The sequence below is a fragment of the Cimex lectularius genome, unplaced genomic scaffold, assembly GCF_000648675.2.
Source record: "Cimex lectularius strain Harlan isolate CLEC.00 unplaced genomic scaffold, Clec_2.1 scaffold366, whole genome shotgun sequence".
Classification (NCBI taxonomy): Eukaryota; Metazoa; Arthropoda; class Insecta; order Hemiptera; family Cimicidae; genus Cimex; species Cimex lectularius.
In genome coordinates, this window is record NW_019393020.1 from 275,320 (window position 1) to 295,528 (window position 20,209).

Below are 20,209 nucleotides of genomic sequence, written 5' to 3' on the forward strand. Positions count from 1 at the left end.
CAAGTTACTTNTATATATATACACATTCACTAAAAATATAACCAACGTCGTTTCGATTGAACGGGTACTAAAATTTTAATCCCACCTTAGCAGTTAACATTTTTTTCCCATTTTAGCATCTACTTTTTAATTATTTTAACACATTTGAGATTACTTTTTACTTTACAATTTTAACGTTTTTATCACTAACACTTTGCATTATTTCTACTTGACGAAACAATACAAATTTCTTTTCAATTTAACACTGAAAATTATTTTCGATTTTATCATTCATTCCAAAATATTTCATCACTTTAACACTGAATAATCTTTTTAACTTTCACTATAACACTGAATATTTTGTGACAGTTATTTATTTTTTTTCTTCTTTATGGTTGATGAAAATTACTTTTCACTTTAACACTGAAAATTATTTTCCATTTTATCATACATTTCAAAATATTTCATCACTTTAACACTGAATAACCTTTTTTCACTTTCACTATAACATTGATTATTGTGTGACATTTTTTTTCTTCTTTATGGTTGATGAAAATTTATTTCCACTTTAACACTGAAAATTATTTTCCATTTCATCATTCATTTCAAAATATTTCACCACTTTAACACTGAATAACCTTTTTTCACTTTCACTATAACACTGAATATTTTGTGACATTTATTTATTTTTTCTTCTTTATGGTTGGTTGATGAAAATTTCTTTTCACATTTCTTTTCACTTCAACACTGAAAATTATTTTCCATTTTATCATACATTTCAAAATCATCACTTTAACACTGAATAACTTGTTTTCACTTTCACTATAACACTGAATATTTTGTGATATTTATTTTCTTTCTTCTTTATGGTTGATGAAAATTTGTTTTCACTTTAACACTGAAAATTATTTTCCATTTTATCATTCGTTGCAAAATAATTCATCACTTTAACACTGAATAACTTTTTTCACGTTCCTTGTGACATTTTTTTTCTACTTTATGGTTGATGAAACTTTTTTTTCACTTTAACACTGAAAATTATATTGTACCTTATCATTTGGAACATGTTATCACTCTAACACTTTCAATGACTTTTCACTTTAACATTTGCATAGGTTGTTCATTTAAAAGGATACTAAAATTTACTTTGAATTTAATTTAAACGAATTTAATTCGAAGTTTTTCAGCATCGTTTTGCACATTTTGATAAATTTGAAAATTATTTATGTTTATATATTACATTACAAATATTACATTGTACCATTTTAAATATTTTATCACTATTTCACTGAATGTCTTTTTCACTTTCACTTTAACACCTTCACAAAGTTTTCATTGAAATGAGTACTAAAATTTCTCTTCACTTCAACACTGAAGAATTATTTTAACGTTCATTTTGAACACTTAAATCGTTTATCACTTGAAAGTTTTTTAATTTTTTATTTTACTTTCTCGTGTATTAAATTTTGTTTTACTTGAAAACTGCAAATTAATTTTCACTTAATTGGTGATAACTCAAACATTTTATCACTTTAACACCTTGAATACCTTTCTCATTTTCACATTAGCACTTGAACCGAGCGTTTTTTTAATCACTAACTCGTGCTAATTTTTTTCCCTTTAACACATTGAAGATTATTTTTTCTATAACTTGTAGAAAAATTTTCTTTTCACTTTGCCACCAAACATATTGTTTTATTTTCTCGTGTATTAAATTTTGTTTTACTTGAAAACTGCAAATTAATTTTCACTTAATTGGTGACAACTCAAACATTTTATCACTTTAACACTTTGAATACCTTTCTCATTTTCATATTAGCACGAACCAAGCGTTTTTTATCACTTTAACTCATGCTAATTTTTTTCCCATTAACACATTGAAGATTATTTTTTCTATAACTTGTAGAAAAATTTTCTCTTCACTTTGCCACCGAACATTTTTTTTTACTTTCTCGTATATTAAAAGTTTTGTTTCACTTGAAAACTGCAAATTAATTTTCACTTAATTGGTGACAACAAACATTTTATCACTTTAACACTTTGAATACCTTTCTCATTTTCACATTATCACTTGAACCAAGCGTTTTTTTTATCACTTTAACTCATGCTAATTTTTGTCCCATTAATACATTGAAGATTACTTTTTCTATAACTTGTAGAAAAATTTTCTTTCACTTTGCCACCGAACATTTTTTTTTACTTTATAGTGTTCTAAAAATTACTTTTTATTTTTTTTTTATTTTGGCAATTTAATAAATTTTCACTAGAACACTTTGAACATTGTTTATCACTTTAACGCTCACTGAAACTTAACTTTATTTTAATACTTTATTATTTTGATTATTTTCACATTGAACATGTTGATCATTTAAACACTGAACATTTTTATAATTTAAAACCGTTGAACATCTTAATTCACACATTAACATTGAACATTTTTCCACTTCCTCGCATATAAAAAATTCTTTATGGTAACAATGAAAATTATATTTCATTAAAAATTATTTTTCACATTAATATTTTAACTATTTTTATCAATATCTGTATAATAAAAGTTGTGATTAAATAAAACTATAACAGAAATTTACAAGCATAGAATTCTTTATAAAAAGTTCAGAATGGTGTAAAGCTTTTTTAATAAATAAATTATATCCTTACGCAAAAAACTCTGCAAAAGTTTATATTTCTTTAACTAAAACCATGTTAAAATACTTTTTGTGTTTCTTTATTCGTGTCGTCTTTTATACGAGTGTTTTGTCGATGTATTTTTCAATGAGCCGCCCTTTGCCTAAAATATCATTAGGAGTACAATTTCTAAAGAAGATACCAAATTATTTATGAAATCATTTATGAAAGAATGGCGCATTCTTTCTATTACTTTGGGTAACTCAAGGGAAAAATTCTTCCTCGGGGCGGATAATGGCAACGGAAGAAATGAAATCCCACCAGCAGCACAAAAGGAAGGAGAATTAAATCGAAAATAATACGTAAAGATTTTGGAGTGAAAATTAATCTACGCCGTCATAATAAACGACGCTGTTTCTTTTCATCCTCGGTGGACTGTTTTTCCTGGTTCTTGCACGGAAAAGAACGGGGGCAAATAAACTTTTAATGTATGAAAATTTAATAACGCAAAAATAAACAATGCTCTAACGTTGATTTGAACTAAATGTCGTACGAGTAAAAATATCGCAATATTTATAGAAGAATTGAGTAAAAAGGAATTACTTGTTTTTTCAACTGTGGTGAAAAAATATAAAATACAAAGTTATTTGTCATAATCCAATTGAGCGATGTGTTTACCATTTTTTTTATATTGTAGAAAAAGTCGGTAAATTTATATTTTTACTCAGTCTAATTTTTTTTAAATTACAATTTTTTGATATTTACAACTACAAGTGATGTATTAAGTAAATATGTTCGTATATGTTGAATTATCAAAGTTTAGTTTAAAATGAAAATTATTATATAGTGATGCTTTTATTGCAAAATTACAACTTCTCAGCTGTTAAAAAAAGCAGTAATGGAAACTAATAGAAAACTAAATTAATGTTGAGGAAAAATATCACAATAATTTATAAAAGAATTGAGTAAAAAAGAATTATTTGTTTTTGCAATTTATGAAATACAAAGTTGTCATTAGCCAATCGAGCGATATGTTTACAATTTTTTTTTATAAAATGTAAAAGTGGCTAAATTTATTTTTTTTACTCAGATTAATTTTGGATTGTAATTAGTATAAACATAATATTATAATTATTACCTTTTGGTGTTTTTTATTGCAAAATTAGAACTTCTCCGCTGTTAAAAAAGCATTAATGGAAACTATTTGAAATCTAAATTAATGTTATGGGGAAAAATATCACATCAATTTATAAATGAATTGAGTAAAAAAGAATTATTTGTTGTTGCCACTGTGGGCAAAAAATATAAAATACAAAGTTACATGTCATAATCCGAATGAGAGATTTGTTTAAAAAATTGATAATAAATAAAAAGTGGCTAAATTTATTTTCTACTCCGATTAATTTTGGATTGTAATTAGATGAACATAATAATATAATTATTACCTTTTGGTGTTTTTTATTGCAAAATTACAACTTCTCAGCTGTTAAAAAATCATTAATGGATACTTGAGGAAAAATATCACAATATTTATAAATGAATTGAGTAAAAAAGAATTATGTTTTTTGCAACTGCAGTTGAAAAATATAAAATACAAAGTTATATGTCATAATCCTATTGAGAGATTTGTTTAAAAAAAATTGATAATATATAAATAGTTGCTAAATTTATTTTCTACTCAGATTAATTTTGGATTGTAATTAGTACAAACATAATATTAAAATTATTACCTTTTGGTTATTTTTATTGCAAAATTACAATATTTCAGCAGTTACAAAAGCATTAACGGAAACTAATTGAAATCTAAATTAATGTTATGAGGAAAAATATCACATTATTTATAAATGAATTGAGTAAAAAAGAAATTATTTGTTTTTGCCGCTGTGAGTAAAAAATATAAATTACAAAGTAATTTGTCATAATACGATTAAGCGATTTGTTTAAAAAATTGATAATAAATAAAAAGTGGCTAAATTTGTATTTTTACTCAGATTAATTTTGGATTGTAATTAGTGTAAATGTAATATTAAAAGTATTACATTTGATGTTTTGTATTGCAAAGTTACAACTTATCAGTTTTAATTTAATGGAAACTGATTGAAGGGTAAAGTAAAAATCAATTATAATAGACGTGAAAAAATATAATTTTTTGGATACAACTCCTGACACCTAGGTCAAAAACATTTACCAAATATATGACCCTTGCGTATGGATCAATTTTGAACAGCCTGGTCCCTTGGAACAAGACATAAAAAGAATGGTTCCGAAGGAAAATGTTCCAATAGGAGAAAAGGCAATGATTCAAGAGATTCTACGTCTCCTAGGAAGACGCAGCGTACACTTGGCTTAGAAAAGTTTCCTCATAATAATGAGAAAGAGCTTTCCTGTTATTTTACCCAGATCACGTTCAAAAACATCTCAATATTTTAAACATTTTTACTGTACTTGTACGCTTAAATTAAATATTTGTCTCTTTAAAAAAAATAAACCAACGTGACAAAATAAAGCAAAATTTGAAAGACGAGATTTTTCAATTGTTTTTTAAAATTTAGTTAACTATTTTGATTTCAGATTTATATTTCACGAAACATTACAAACTCTAGACTAATAACTAAAAAAAAGTCGTTATCAAGCTTTTCTATAACTTCACTATTTTTCGTGGTTAGCTTGACCAATTAATATCTTTCAGTTAATTAAGGTTTTTGGTTGAGATAAAAAAGTCAGTGTCACGAACGGGATTCGAACCCACGATCTTCGGCTAAATACGCCGCTGCTCTACCACTTGAGCTATCATGACTTTGATCCACTCGGATAGTAACTTCCCATCTCAACCCCACCTTTTGAATTCTTCCTCCTTTTTGCATTTTTCAAATAAATATAAGTAAAATTATACTTTAACTAATTAAAAGCTGTCCTCATTTTCCTTTGGTAAATTAAATCAAAAGTCGGTACTGAATTATTTTACAACAAAGTTTTTCTTTATATTTTAGAAAACTTCCTAACATCAGTAAAATTGTTTGAAATGCCAATGGAGAAAGAGTAAAAATTGGTGAGAATACTGTCAATTAATTAATCTTTATGTAAGATATTGGTTGAAATGAAAAAGTTAGTGTTAAGGTAATTAAGGTTTTTAGTTGAGATAAAAAAGTCAATGTCACGAGCGGGATTCGAACCCACGACCTTCGCCTTGATACGCCGCTACTCTACACTTGAACTATTGTGACTTCGATCCACTCGGACACTAACTTCCCATCTCAACCCCACCTTTTGAATTTTCCCTCCTTTTTGCCATTTTTCAATTTTTCTTTTTTATCTTTTTAGCGGACCACGAAAACAAGTGAATTTAATAAGTTACAATGAAGTATACCTTCACTAAAGCTCTCCGTGGCCATTTCATTTATCTCCGAGATTCAAATAGAATAGATTACACGACATTTGAAAAATGGCAAAAAAGGAGGGAAAATTCAAAAGGTGGAGTTGAGATGGGAAGTTAGTGTCCGAGTGGATCGAGGTCACGATGGCTCAAGTGGTAGAGTAACGGCGTATCAAGCCGAAGGTCGTGGGTTCGAATCCCGCTAGTGACACTGACTTTTTTATCTCAACTACAAAACTTTTCTACAACACCGGTAAATTTTTATTTAATTGTGAAAACTTAGCTTAATTTTTCACTTAATACGATTTTATCATTGCTGACATTTCCGTCTGAAACGATATAAAAATATGCTCTAAGAAAGACTTATGCAGCAGATTTTCCATTCTGCAGTGCGATATTTTTGGCTTTCTTGGAAAACGGAATTAATTCAGATGTTTCAGTTGGTGAAACTGAAACTCGAATACTCGAGATAAGTGTCGATCTGGCTGCCCTTCAGTGCTCAATGATGTTGAATTAGTCAAGACTGTAAGCCAGGATTAGGGTTACGACTCGCGAATGATCTGCCTTAGTTAAGAAGCTTTCTTCTCAAGACTTTCTTAGAGAACTTCCTCTGAACTTGATTGAACTTTAAAAACACCTTTGAATATTAATTAATAAAAAATACTTAAAAATTTGTTAAATTTAAAAAACCAGAAATAAAATTAGATAAAAGTAAGTCTGGAATTTCAATGTTACATAAATACGATTGTTATGTATTTATTTGTCCGAATCAAATCAGCAAGCCGTTTCCAAGCAGGAAATTAGCATAATTATTCCCGCCACGGTGAGTTTGTGTTTATGATGGTCGAGCTGTGTTTTGTTTAAATTTGAAAACCCCAGACCGGTCGGCGTGGACGATGCCCGTTATCTCGGGACTTTATTGGAAGAATTCAATACAAAACGCAAAATTTAAGATTACCGGAGTCGCAGAAATAAAGATCGAAAATAAGAAGTAAGATTTATCAAGAATGTGTTATTTTGTTATCTTTGAAAGCATTTTGATCCGTGAAGAATATTGGTATATATCAATAAAACACTTTAAAGCATTGTTTTTGTCATTGAACATTGTTTTGAAAAATTTCATTTTTTTCACATTCAATACGTTTCCTTTATTTTAACCAATTCAACATATTTTTTCGCACTGGATATTTTTTCACTCTAACGCGTCATTTAAAAAAAAAATCAATTGGAGAGTTCTTGTTTTAATTTTCATACTTTTAACATTTCGAACATTTTGCTCTCTTTGAGAATGATATTTTTTATTAAATTCACTAATTTCGTCGAGATAAAAAAAGTCAATGACACGAGCGGGATTCGAATTCAAAAATGGCAAAAAGGAGGGAAAATTTACAAGGTGCGATTGAGATGGGAAGTTGATGTCCGAGTGGATCGATGTCACGATAGCTCAAGTGGTAGAGCAGCGACGTATCAAGCCGAAGATCGTGAGTTCGAATCCTGCTCGTGCCATTGACTTTTTTATCTCAACTAGAAACCGTGATTAATTATAATATGTTAATTGGTCAAGCGGACCACGAAATTAGTGAATTTAATGAATTAAAATATAGTACACTTCACTAAAGCTCTCCGTGGCCATTTCATTTGTCGTCGAGAATCCAATCCGATTACACGACATTTGAAAAATGGCAAAAAGGAGGGAAAACTCATAAGGGTGGGTTGAGATGGGAAGTTGATGTCCGAATGGATCGAAGTCAGGATAGCTCTAGTGTAGAGCAGCGGCGTATCAAGCCGAACATCGTGGGTTCGAAACCCGCTCGTGACTCTGACTTTTCTATCTCAACTAAAAACCTTGATTAATTGTGATATTTTTTATTTTAACATTTTCACCGTTTTTAAACAAATTTTTTGCTTATATTGGTACTCAACATTTTTTAACCTTTGACATTTCGTTTTTGGCATTTTTTTCATTCTCAATAATCCATTATATTTCATGGTCTGATTGACCAAATAAATTCTTTCAATTAATTAGTCTTTATGTAAGGTATTAGTTGAAAAATGGCAAAAAGGAGAGAAAATTCGGAAAGTAGGTTGAGATGGGAAGTTGGTGTCCGAGTGGATCGAAGATTGCTCAAGTGTAGAGCAGCGGCGAATTTAGCAGAAAGTCGTGGGTTCGAATCCCGCTTATGACACTGGCTTTTTCATTTCAACCAATACCTCACATAAAGATTAATTAATGAATGAATTCTCATTAATTTTTACTCTTTCACGATTTGTTCACACGCCATTTTTTCCAACATGTTTGACATTTTGTTTTTCACTTTAACACTAGACATTTTGTTTCAATCTGACACATTTTTCTTTATTAAACACAAGTTTATTCTATGGTTATTTTCTTAAGAGGTCTACAACTCCAACTTTTCAAAAATTAATTATCTTGTTCTCTTGTTTTGTTTTTTTATTTAAGTTATATCAAGTCTACGTTTACTATGTAACGAAAGTAAAATTTGGTATTGATTGTTATTTTTAAGATGAATTACGATTGGACGAAAAATCAGTTTATATTTTCCCATCGACTTATATCAAAGAAGGGACTTATAAACGTTTTAATTATAATATCAAAAGGTTCGGCAATTTAATTTATACACTTGGGTCATAATTTATCTTTTGTGCTTAAGATATTTTTATGTAAGATCCTTCGTGTTACGGACGGTGGAATTCATTATTGATAAAAATTTATATTAATTAATCTCTTTTAATTCAATATTAACATACTTTTAAATAATTATTCAACAGGTTCGTAATACACCTAAAAAAGAGTTATCTTGAATGACAAGGAGATTTCACGTAAATCCTTGAATAAGAGTTGGCACATAATTTTTAAATATTGAATGGTAAAAGTTTTTCGTGAATAAATTGGATGAAGAGAAAAAAAGAAGAAGGAGGAGGAGGAGGGGAGAGAGGGGGAGAGAGAGAGAGAGAGAGAGCCTGAGATAAAGAAAAATCCGAGAATGAGAGTGGGAGATGTAGAGAGGGACAGAAAGAAAAAAAGAAAGTGAGAGAGATAGGGTAAGAGAGAATGAGAGCTAGAGAGAAGGATATATATATAGGAAGACGCAGCGTACACTTGGCTTAGAAAAGTTTCCTNTATATATAATTGATTATAATTAATGATTATTTGGAGATCGGGAGGTGCGGTCTGGTGAGACGAAGGTTTTACAAAAATATTTGCTTTATCATGCCAACGTTTCGATCTTTATTGAAATCATCTTCAGAGCTGAAAGTGTTAGTATTCCTTGTAGATGTGTCATTGTGTTCCGCGTAGTTGTGTCATTCTTGTGTGTCGTGTGCCACTCAAAAATGACACTTCTACAAGGAAAACTAACACTTTGAGCTCTGAAGATGATTTCAATAAAGATCGAAACGTTGGCATGATAAAGCAAATGTTTTCTAAAACCTACGTCACACCAGACCGCACCTCACGATCCCCATATAACCATTGGCTGTCACTAAACACCACATATTATTTGTACTTGGTAAAAATGGAGCAATTTCATCATTAGCAAAAACAAATTATGATTTACCCCAAAAACCGGATTGAGAAAAGCGGTACATTGATTGTTTTAAAAGATATTTATGTATTGTTAATACCATTTGGGACTTGGCCAAGGCAGTAAAGAAACAACACAGCTATAAATCCGAACCACTTAAGTATTTACCGATTTATGCACGCCTATTCTTGAACCATTGCTGACCGTATCAATAATTCCTCTCGGTGGCCTCCACAAATATCAACCGTCAATTCGTGCTTTTTTAAATATTTTGTTTTGTTGTTCAGGACTCACCTTTGATAAAGTCGACGGCCATTTCCAAGCCGTAGGTGTCTTTATCGCAATCGTCCAAAATATGGGCTCCTATGGTGAACAGTTTGGAACGATTGTTGACTATGTCCAGCGTGTACAACATCGTCTCAACTGCCTGTACCCCTGAAAAAAATATCCATTATTTAAAATAATCAAAAAATGGCAATTTTCTTTAGAACATAAAGTTCAATCGTTTGCAAACATTTTGATCTGCCTACCTTCATTGTATCACTCTGGCATACCAAAATGAGTGTAAACCGCTAAACTCTGTAGTTAATTTTCAAATGCATCGTTTTAATAATAAAAATTACAAATTAGTTAGAAACTACTCTCTAAAGTCTAAAATAACAAAGTGTACTCTCTTAAGATTTTCTCTTATTCCTCCTGGACGATTCTAGAAGAATATAAAAAAAAAATTGGTGAAAAAAAGACAGAGGACTTAGGCTGAACAATGAAAGGATCTGGCCTTCTAAACCTTGCCCAGGTCGACCTACCAGATCAGCTTCTGATTAGTCGAGAAAAAAGGGCTTTAAAATAAAAGCGATATACCCAAACGTTTTTCAGTAAAATATTCTTTGTACAATACATTATAGTTTTTTATAGTTTTTATAGTAGTTCTTCTGTTTTTGGCCCAACCCTGAATTCGTAGAACCGAAAACAAAGTCCCAGAGGTTTTATATCGGACCTGACTACATTAATTTAATTTAATGATCAGGTACCTTTTTTTGATATACAAAATTCCAATATTCAATTCAAACCAAAATAAATACGAGACCAAAATATTAATTAAATTTAAATCTTTTATTACAATTTATTTTCAAAAAGATTACAATTTCTTTTATTAATTATTATTTTTAATTTAAAGAAGCTTTTATTCTATAATAAAACCTATTTCAGATTCTACAAACATTAATTTTAAAATCGAATTTAATTCTTGTTTTATAAAGAAAAGTAAAAGTAAAGGAAATTATTATTATTGTTATTATTAATTTTTGACCACCAATTAGAAAATACAATTAATATTTTAACATAACTTTTAAAATCAAATGGTATATCTTTTAGTTTTCTTTATAAAAATATATTTTTTGTTACAACCCTTTTTTTAATTAAAATACAATTATTATTTTTAGTTTTTGACGTCAAAATATAAAATTTACTCACTTGAATTGTGTGCACACCAAATTTTTCTTTATTACAAATTAACAGCTCTTAACCCACGGAGGACAGAAAGGGAATTGTTTTTTTGATTGAAAAAAATAGCCCTTTCCTAGCCCCTACTCCTTTCACTGTCAGATGTGTGTGGAGGGGCATGGCGGTACATTCAAATCGAAACGTTACATATTCTGTAAATTATATTCAAATCATGCTATGATTTTCAATATCATGGCACTACTTCACAAGGACGCGTATTTTGAAAAAACACACACATTCTTTGCTGCGGGTGTTAACACTAAGAATTCAGAAGATGAGAGAAGAGAGGGCTTGAACTGGAGGGTTAAATTGGGGTGAACGGTCCTCTGCGAAAGGGTAGATAGGAGTCAGGACGTAGGAGCACACCGAGTCTTGTATGAAGGGAATGATATTACTAGAAATAGGTTAGAGACGAAAAATTTAGCTTGGAAAAATGTTCTGAGACTAATGAGAATTCTTAGATGGATTTGATATTGGATAGATTCCTGGTACCCTACAGTCTGCTTCGCATGTACAAATAAGTTTGTATTCTCATGTTAGTATCGACGAAAAACTCACAATGTTCTCCAAGAAGTAATACCAAAGGACACGGTAGTATATGATCTCCTATAGACTATATGCATTGACGCAACAAATCAATATTCAGTAGCAAATATGACTAGACTATGGTCGAAGTGTAACACGAGCCTAAAGACAAAAAAAGCAAAAGAGAGCAAGGAACGATAGCTAATATATTCAGTTCTAACCCTACGAAACCAAACATTAAAGGATTCCAAAGTTTTTACATGCCTACGAGTTGCTGACTAAAGGTTAACGGGGTATACACACCTTAGGAGAACCGACGACAGAGCACGCCAAATTTTCTGTGCAAGAATCTAGGAGCGAAATTCATGCCTTGTATAGTCAGACCAATGATCAAAAAGACAAAGTACTATGGTTGCGAAAAAAGAACGAAGAAAGGCATCCCTTCACATTGGTGCTCCTAAAACTATAGCACCAATCTCTATGGAACGAGCTACCGACCTTACCTATATTTATATTTTACAGCGTTTGTACAACTGTCATAACTCTAACCTTACACTAATCTCAAACCATAACTAAAACTAGCTCAACTCAAGAAAATGATAACGTAGAAAAAAAGATTGTTTTCAGCCCAAAATCATATTCTTCTTAAAAAAGGAAGAAGAACCTGATACCTCTGTGGGTACGAATGGATCAAATATGGGAACTAGTACGGGAATGGGCAAAATGGTTGCTCTAAGAGCACTCATCACCTTGGGTCAACGCTAACCATCTTTCGTGTGTGTGTGTGTGTGTGTGTGTGTGTGTGTGTGTGTGTGTGTGTGTGTGTGTGTGTGTGTGTGTGTGTGTGTGTGTGTGTGTGTGTTTGTGTCTGTGTGTCTGTGTCTGTGTTTTTGTCTGTGTCTGTGTCTGTGTCTGTGTCTGTATGTGTATGTGTGTGTGCGTGCGTGTGGTGCTTAGTGACCGTTAGTCAATGATTATTCAGAGATCGTGAGATGCGGTCTGGTGTGACGTAGGTTTTAGAAAAACATTTTCTTTATTATGCCAACGTTTCGATCTTTGTTGAAATCATCTTCAGTGCCTGGTATTTACAAACATTGTTTAAACCATACCAACCTTCAACCGTTCTAATTTTCCCTCTTTTTGCCATTTTCAACGTATATAAACACCTTGACCCCTGAAGATGATCTTAGTAAAGATCGAAACGTTGGAACGATAAAGAAAATGTTTTTTAGGGGAAAAATTCGAACAGTTGTAGGTTGAGACGGAGAGTTGGTGTGACGTAGGTTTTAGAAGAACATTTTCTTTACGTTGAATTGCATAAGCATTGTTTAAATTTTACAAATATATACTAATAATAGTAACATGTCTACATAAAATAAATAACAAACATCTCAAGGGTGGATCATATTAATCACATAGGCGGGCACCTCTAAAGATCCTCCAAGCCTACAAAATCAATTCAAAACTAGTCTAGAACTTAATCCAAAAAATCTGCTAAAATTCAGTGTTAGGTTTCAGGAATGACGTCGTTTCAGGCAACGAGGCAGTAGACTTACAGCCAAAAAAGTATAGTAACGACACCAGATCTAATCTCTTGTAAGACAGAAATTATAGCCGTATTAAAACAAGGAACTTTAATTTTGGGTTACTAGAAAACACCACAAATACCTCGCAAAGAACAAAGAATTCTAGCAAAACAACCGCATAGAAAAAAATAAAATCCACTCCAACATAATTAAAAGTCGTAACATGTATATTTACGAGACTCCTCCAGGAAAATTCACCTTAATAAAAATAATAAAACAACCAATTTCGATTACGCCTCGAGCAAAAATAGGCGAAAGCATTATGTTATTCATAGCTCAAAAACGCTAAGGACATAGTAAATCCATCCTTAGGCGAAGAAAACATCGATGCTATAATTCTGAAAAGAAATACTGCACTTTATTAAAGACATAAAAATCTTCCAGTAAAACCATTAGAAAAACTAGAACACAATATATGAAAGTTTAAATGCAAAATTGGAAAACCCCTGCGACTTCTGACTAGAAAAACAATTATGTGGCCAAATATGTTGGTAATTTTTTTCAAACTGAAACTTAAAAATAATACAGTTGTCCAATGTCGATCTGATACGATTGAGAAGCTAGTATCTTATGCAATTGCGCAGCTAGGAAAGTGTTAAGGATCGAGGAATTCCAATCTTGGGGGAAAAAACCTCGATATCATACCCACAGGGTGTACTCTTCTTGCACTTTGTTAAAGAAATAAAAATCTTCCAGGAAAACAAAGCTATAGAACAATAGATAAAAGTATAATTGCAAAATGAAAATCCACAGCAATTTCATAGTAGGAAAAAAAAATTAACAATTTTTTCTCTTGAGTTTACTAAAGATAATTGACTTTATGATCATTTATCTTGGTAGAAGCGTAGGTGATTTTTAACTTTTTTGCATACAATAAAATACACATATAAATACAACTAATTCAATTCATGACACAAGAAAAAAATAATGGGCGTTAATCCCGTTGTTCCTTTCTCTATTAAGGAGACGGCATCACTTTGTCTCGGGGGTAGTCAAAGGAAAAGTCACTTGTTTCCTCCCCTTGTCTTCCCACGAATGGATGGTCAATAAATTCTTCTGTGACACTACAAATAGGGTTTTTTTGAAAGAAAGAACGGCTTTCCCGGATAGTATTTCTTTCATCGGAAAACGCTTTCATTCTGTTTTTCACCCGAAGACATGAGGAGGAAAATCGTAAAGCACAGAATATTACAAAGTAAGTGTAATAAACTTTGATATATCGGCAGGTATTTTACGTTTTGGTCGAAACCAATTGAATTATGATATAAATACCCAAATTTATTTTTTGCAAATTAGACTGTACGAAATTCATTATTTTTCTACTCAGAATTGACAGCAGGTCGTCAGTTCGATATAATTGCATTTTTGTGTGGGTGGCTTCTGTGAAACATCGAATACTTGAAAGGGCAGATTGTTTTTGTCGGCTATCATATCTTTTGGTCGTAATTACCATTCCACGCTCTGGAAATGGATTTGGGTAAAAAGTTTAAAGCGGCTTAGAGTTTGGTGGTGTGATTAATCCGATCGCTCATTCCCATCAATTACAATCTGTAGAAAAGCCTAGTCGTTAAAATTCGTCTAAAAATAATTACAATTAATTTATTTATTTAAGTGTACACAAACATATAACTTTACAAACTACAGGACGATGACGTTCGTTGATCGACGTGCTATCTATGTAGGGTTCCAATCTTCGTAAAGGTCATTAGACAGGTAAATGCTGGGTTCACCGATCTACTGGCACCTTATATTGCCATCATCAGAGCTTTCCCAAAGACAAAGAAAACGATTAACATGGAAAACTATTGTAATCGTTTTGGGTTTAAAGTTATGGAGCACACGGCCAGCATAATACATTTTTGTCGATGAAAACAGACATCTCGCTAAAAATCAATATGACTAAAGGTCGAAGTATTTTTTTGTCCTGACTACTTAATTTCTTACAGGTACGTTGGTCATATGAACAATAACCTTAAACCCAAAACGCTTGTAGAATAGTTTTGCATGTTAATCGTTTTCTTCCTCTTTGGGAAAGCCCTGATGATGGCACTATAAGGTGCCGAAGCTCGGTGAACCCAGGCTTTTTTTTCACCTGTCTAATGACCTCTAGGAAGATTGAACGGTTTGATTAGTTAAATAACTTACAATTCATTTCGCATACTGAACTCAATTTAGACCCCATGGCTGGGATTCGAACATAGAGGCACTAGCGTGGCAGATACAAATCGAACGTGCATACCACTCGCACATCGCGATTTCTCACTTTATAGAGACTATACCATCGATTCAAACTGGCTGGCCAGAAAGTTTTCAATATGATTAATTCATAAATTCTTGTTAAATCTATGGTATAGTATGGTATGGTAAAAAGGATACTAGGAAGCGGGCTTGCGCTCAGAGTTGGGCAAAATCAAACTAATTCAATCATGATTAACAATTTTNTATTATTATTATTATTATTATTATCATTATCATTATCATTATTTTTTGGCTTTTTATAACGACGGAGTTTTACTTATAATTGGAAGATTGATTTTTGTTAAATAAGGTGTTGAAGGATTTTCGTTTTGATGAAATAAATTTCTGTTAGAATTTTTTTAAAAAGTGATGAAGTTGTGTATTTTTCATTTTTTAGCACCCATTTGAACATGATTTATCGAAATTTAGTCATGACTAATTTAGCCATTAATCACATATGGCGACTAATGATTAAATTAGTCAGTTACTACCAAACATTACTAACGGTCTGAGTGATTAATCATTAATCATTAGACATGACTAATCTTTGCCCAACACTGCTTGCGCTCCCCAGGTACTGCAGCCTTTTGGCTTTTGTACCTTCCTAGTTCGTTAGTTCAGTGCATAGACTCAATCCCTCTCCTTAGAAGTATCAGGTCATTGACCGGCGCTGCTGCAATTTGATTTCCTGTTTTTTCCATACATTAGGTTAAATCTCCATTGAGCTGTTGCTTCGCAGTCGAAGATGATATGAGTGGCTGTTTCCTCCTCCTCGTTACATAATCTGCAGATGAGATCTTCGATGTATATGCCCATGTTTGGAGATGTTTTCTCAGACGCCAGTGACCAGTTAGTAGTCTTACCACTCTTCTGAGTTTGCCCCTCTCCAATTGCAGCAATGATTTTGCCAGTCTTGGTTGTTTCATCATAGGTTTACTATGTCCAGCACCGCTAGAGTTTAGCCACTTCTCCTTTTGTTTTTTTGGATTCATTCTGCGATGGAGGAATCCATATTTGTTTTTGTTATCCCAAGTATAGGTTCGAGTCCTATGGTCTTGCGGATCCTCCTCTGGCAAGCCTGTCTGCTTTCTCATTACACATAATTCCTCTGTGCCCTGGCCCCCAAGATATCATCACGTTGTTGTGTTTCTCCAAGTTTTGGAGATTTCGGATGCATTCACTGCCTAATTTTGATGTGATTCTTTTACATGCTAATGCTTAAATGACTGCTTGGCTATCAGATCTTACGAGGATTTTTTTGACAGTGTAACCTCTTTTAAGATTTTTCAAGGCACACGCATTGATGGCATGTATTTCTGCTTGAAAGACCGAAGTGTACTTCCCTAATGAGTTTGATTGCTCGTTACTTACTGTACCATCCATTTAATCTGGCTGGTAAGAAAGTTTTCAATATGGTCGTGCGAAGTCTAACATAAATTGGTAGTTTTGTGTAATAATCTTGCTTACTTTGAGGTTTACGTTACTCAAGAGGGTAGTTTTTAAAGCGAAATTTCCCTATGGGTAAAAGAATAAGTACATTGTTCTTTGCACTCGTATATTTTCCCAAATTAGCCTTTATACTATAACAGAGAATAGGAAATTTAATTTACGAGGGGAAGCCATGGTTGGTGTGTCGTCACGGATTAGGATCAAACTTTTTTTTGGTGATTCTACACTCCAAAATATCAGAGAGGTGTACACCATATTTAGAGGATAGGCCCTGATTTTGCCAAAAAAGCTTTTTGAAAGTTTAAATTTACCGTAGGTTACAATAAAAATCGTAAAATGTCATCAAAATTATCAGTCAAAAAATTATTTTACACCGATTTCCACGAATGTAGGTATCTAAGAGTTTTATAACATAACGCTGGAATCACGGCTGTGAGGTAAAATGGAAATTTTATCATTTTCTGACCTACTTTGCATACTTTTTTACTTTGTTGTAATATGCAAAAAACAGTATTTTGTTGATTTACCTTTTTAAATAAAACAAAACATTCTACGTCGTGGAACATTTTTGCTTTTATGTTAACCAACAATGTTATTATTACGCAGACATATTTTTTTAAATCTATAAATAACGAATTATGTTTATTTAATTAAGTTTATTTAAATTTCTTTATACCTATAATTTTTGTTAATATTTTAATTAATACAATATAAATAAATTCATTCCACCATTATTATATTTGGTCCCACCTGTTTCAAAATTAATGAATTTGAATTTTGTTGAGAATGTGTTCAAACGTTTGCTGATCAATGTCAATTATAATAAATTTAGAATAATGAATGAATAAAAGATAAAAAAATAGAGAAAAATATACTATACAAAAATTATACGATTTAACCTATAAACAATGATTTCTGCTCATTTATTCAAATTTATTTTATACTCACAATTTTTATTAATATTTTAATTCATACAATATATATAAATTCATTCGAATAGAATTATATTTTGTCCCTTTTGTTTCAAAATTAACGAATTTGAATTTTGTTGAGAATGGGCTGATGTCCATTATAATAAATTTAGAATAACGAATTCATAAAAGAAAAATAGATAGACAAAATATATTACACAAAAAATAATATGATTTTAAACTATAAATAACGATTTTTGTTCATTTATTTAAATTTATTTTATACTTACAATTTTTATTGATATTTTAATTTTATTTTATATGAAATTTCTTCTCTCGCAGGAGATTATTAATTAACTCATTAACCTAAATCTACGTACTGTTAACACTGATCATATTTTTTCATTTAAACCTGACGATACTACATTTAAAATGAAAGATTTAGAGTCATGACCCTCAAAAATGCATCCTATTTAAAAATTCTATTTATCCACTTACCCCATATTTTTGATTATTCTCAATCATCAGTCATTTATTTAAAGTTTGTAAAATACCAAAAAATTATCACTATTTTTTGGTTTAATGATTAATTTTCTATGAAGGAAAAATGCCAAAAACTGTTTGATTTTGTATCGAAGTGTCTATTTTAGCCAATGTTTATAAAAAAAGTCGACTCTTCTGATGATTAATTGAACTAAAAAAGTCAAAATTTATCTTCAAAGAAAATTGACACTAAATTTAAATGAAGATAAAACTTGTTGATTCATTATAAATAGTATTGTATTTATTTCTTTATTTTTTAACCCACTGTGTCTTGTTTTATAAATATGTAACCACAGGCTTTTCTTTCCAATTATTTTTTCGTATTTAATTTCCCTTTTTAGTGAAAGGCACAGCCCAGTTTTCATTATGTCATAATGAAATTCCAATTCACCTCAACCGGTCCATAACGACTCCAGCATACACCTGTCATTCCGAAGCAATATTCCTCTGTAAAACGGGAAATTACAACCACAAATGACCAAAATATAAACAATACGAATTTCCATTCCCTTTCATTAAAACAAACTGATTAAATAATTTCGACTCGGACAAATTGTAAAACTTCACGTGTTGAAACCTGATGAATTTACAAAAACAAAGTTCACTAGGCTTTTTGGCAGGGTTTTTGTCAAATAACAAGCCTTTCTAACACATCTGTGTACATTTTCGTACAGTTCTCGGATAACGTGGGAAGAACCGAATAAACTACAGTCACACTGTCCTACAATTCTGGTTATCCTTCGGTGTCTCTTCATCTGCAGTATGAAATTCACTCACATTAATACAAATTACGGCTGTTTTGCTTTCATCATTTTCAATCAAGACGATAAAAAAAGTCGTACGAAATATTTTGTCAATTGGAGGCAGGATACTCGAATTTGGGAGTGAATATCATGAAATAAGTTCCCGCTAATAAATACATTTGTTCCGAACGTTTGTGCCTCCTGCTTGGCCCACGGCTGCGCGTACTTCAAACTTTTTCTTTTGCTCACATGATTTTTTTCTAGCCACTTTTTTAAAATTAATGATAAGTACTAAATAAAAAAATGTTAGAAAAAATTATATACTCAAAATTTAAATTTAAATGTATATAAAAGGAAGAAGAACAATATTTATAAATTTAAAAAAAATTGTCTAGCTTTAGAAAATTTTTTTTTTTTAATCTAAAATTTTCTAGCATTTTATAAGTTCATTTTTTTTACGTTAAAATTTTCCAGCATTGTATAAATTCATTTTTTTCCTATCCTACATGTATTAGTGCCATTTAAACAATGTTTATAAATCACAGGCCCTGAAGACGATCTTAATAAAGGTCGAAACGTTGTCACAGTAAATAAAATGTTTTTCTAAAATCTCGGTCACACCAGACCGCATCTCACTACCTCCTAATAATCAAAATAAAAAAACAAATATTTCGTTTGTTGAATGAGGTAAATAAATGAGAAATCATAGAAATATATATCTGTACAAAGGATTAGAAATGTGTTAAAAACTTTTTAACGGACAATTTAAGCAGTCTCTGTCCAAATTGATTCATTGTTGTGAATTGTGAAACGTATATATGATATAATTTTTTTGCCAGAGATTTACCTTAAAGGTAAAATTATTACGAAAAATGCTATTGATTTATGACAAAGAAACTGAAAATAGATTGATTTGTCATTAAAAATTCAACATAAGTAAAGAAGGGAGGATTAAAGGTTTAACTGAACAGCACTTGGTTAATTTTTTAATAATATTATGACAGCATATAATAATATAATAAAGGATAATTCTTCTGGACTCAAAATTTTTAAAGGAAAATTTTCATAATAATTCCCCTTCAATGCTTGTGTTTTCGAAAACAACGTAATATAAAAAAAACATTTCCCACTATACAGGGTGACTGACGATAAGTGTCGAAAATTTCAGGTTTTTTTACTCACCATATGC

The 20,209-nt window shown here is 31.0% G+C and overlaps 1 protein-coding gene across 1 annotated transcript in view; it reads right to left on the reverse strand.

Annotated features, from left to right (window-relative positions):
- Window positions 1–20,209, reverse strand: part of LOC106664043 (metabotropic glutamate receptor 6-like) — a 78,746-nt gene that overhangs the window by 37,176 nt on the left and 21,361 nt on the right. The window contains exon 2 of the mRNA XM_024229823.1: window positions 9,817–9,957. Coding sequence (XP_024085591.1) covers window positions 9,817–9,957 — 141 coding nt within the window. The remainder of the gene's footprint in view (window positions 1–9,816; window positions 9,958–20,209) is intronic.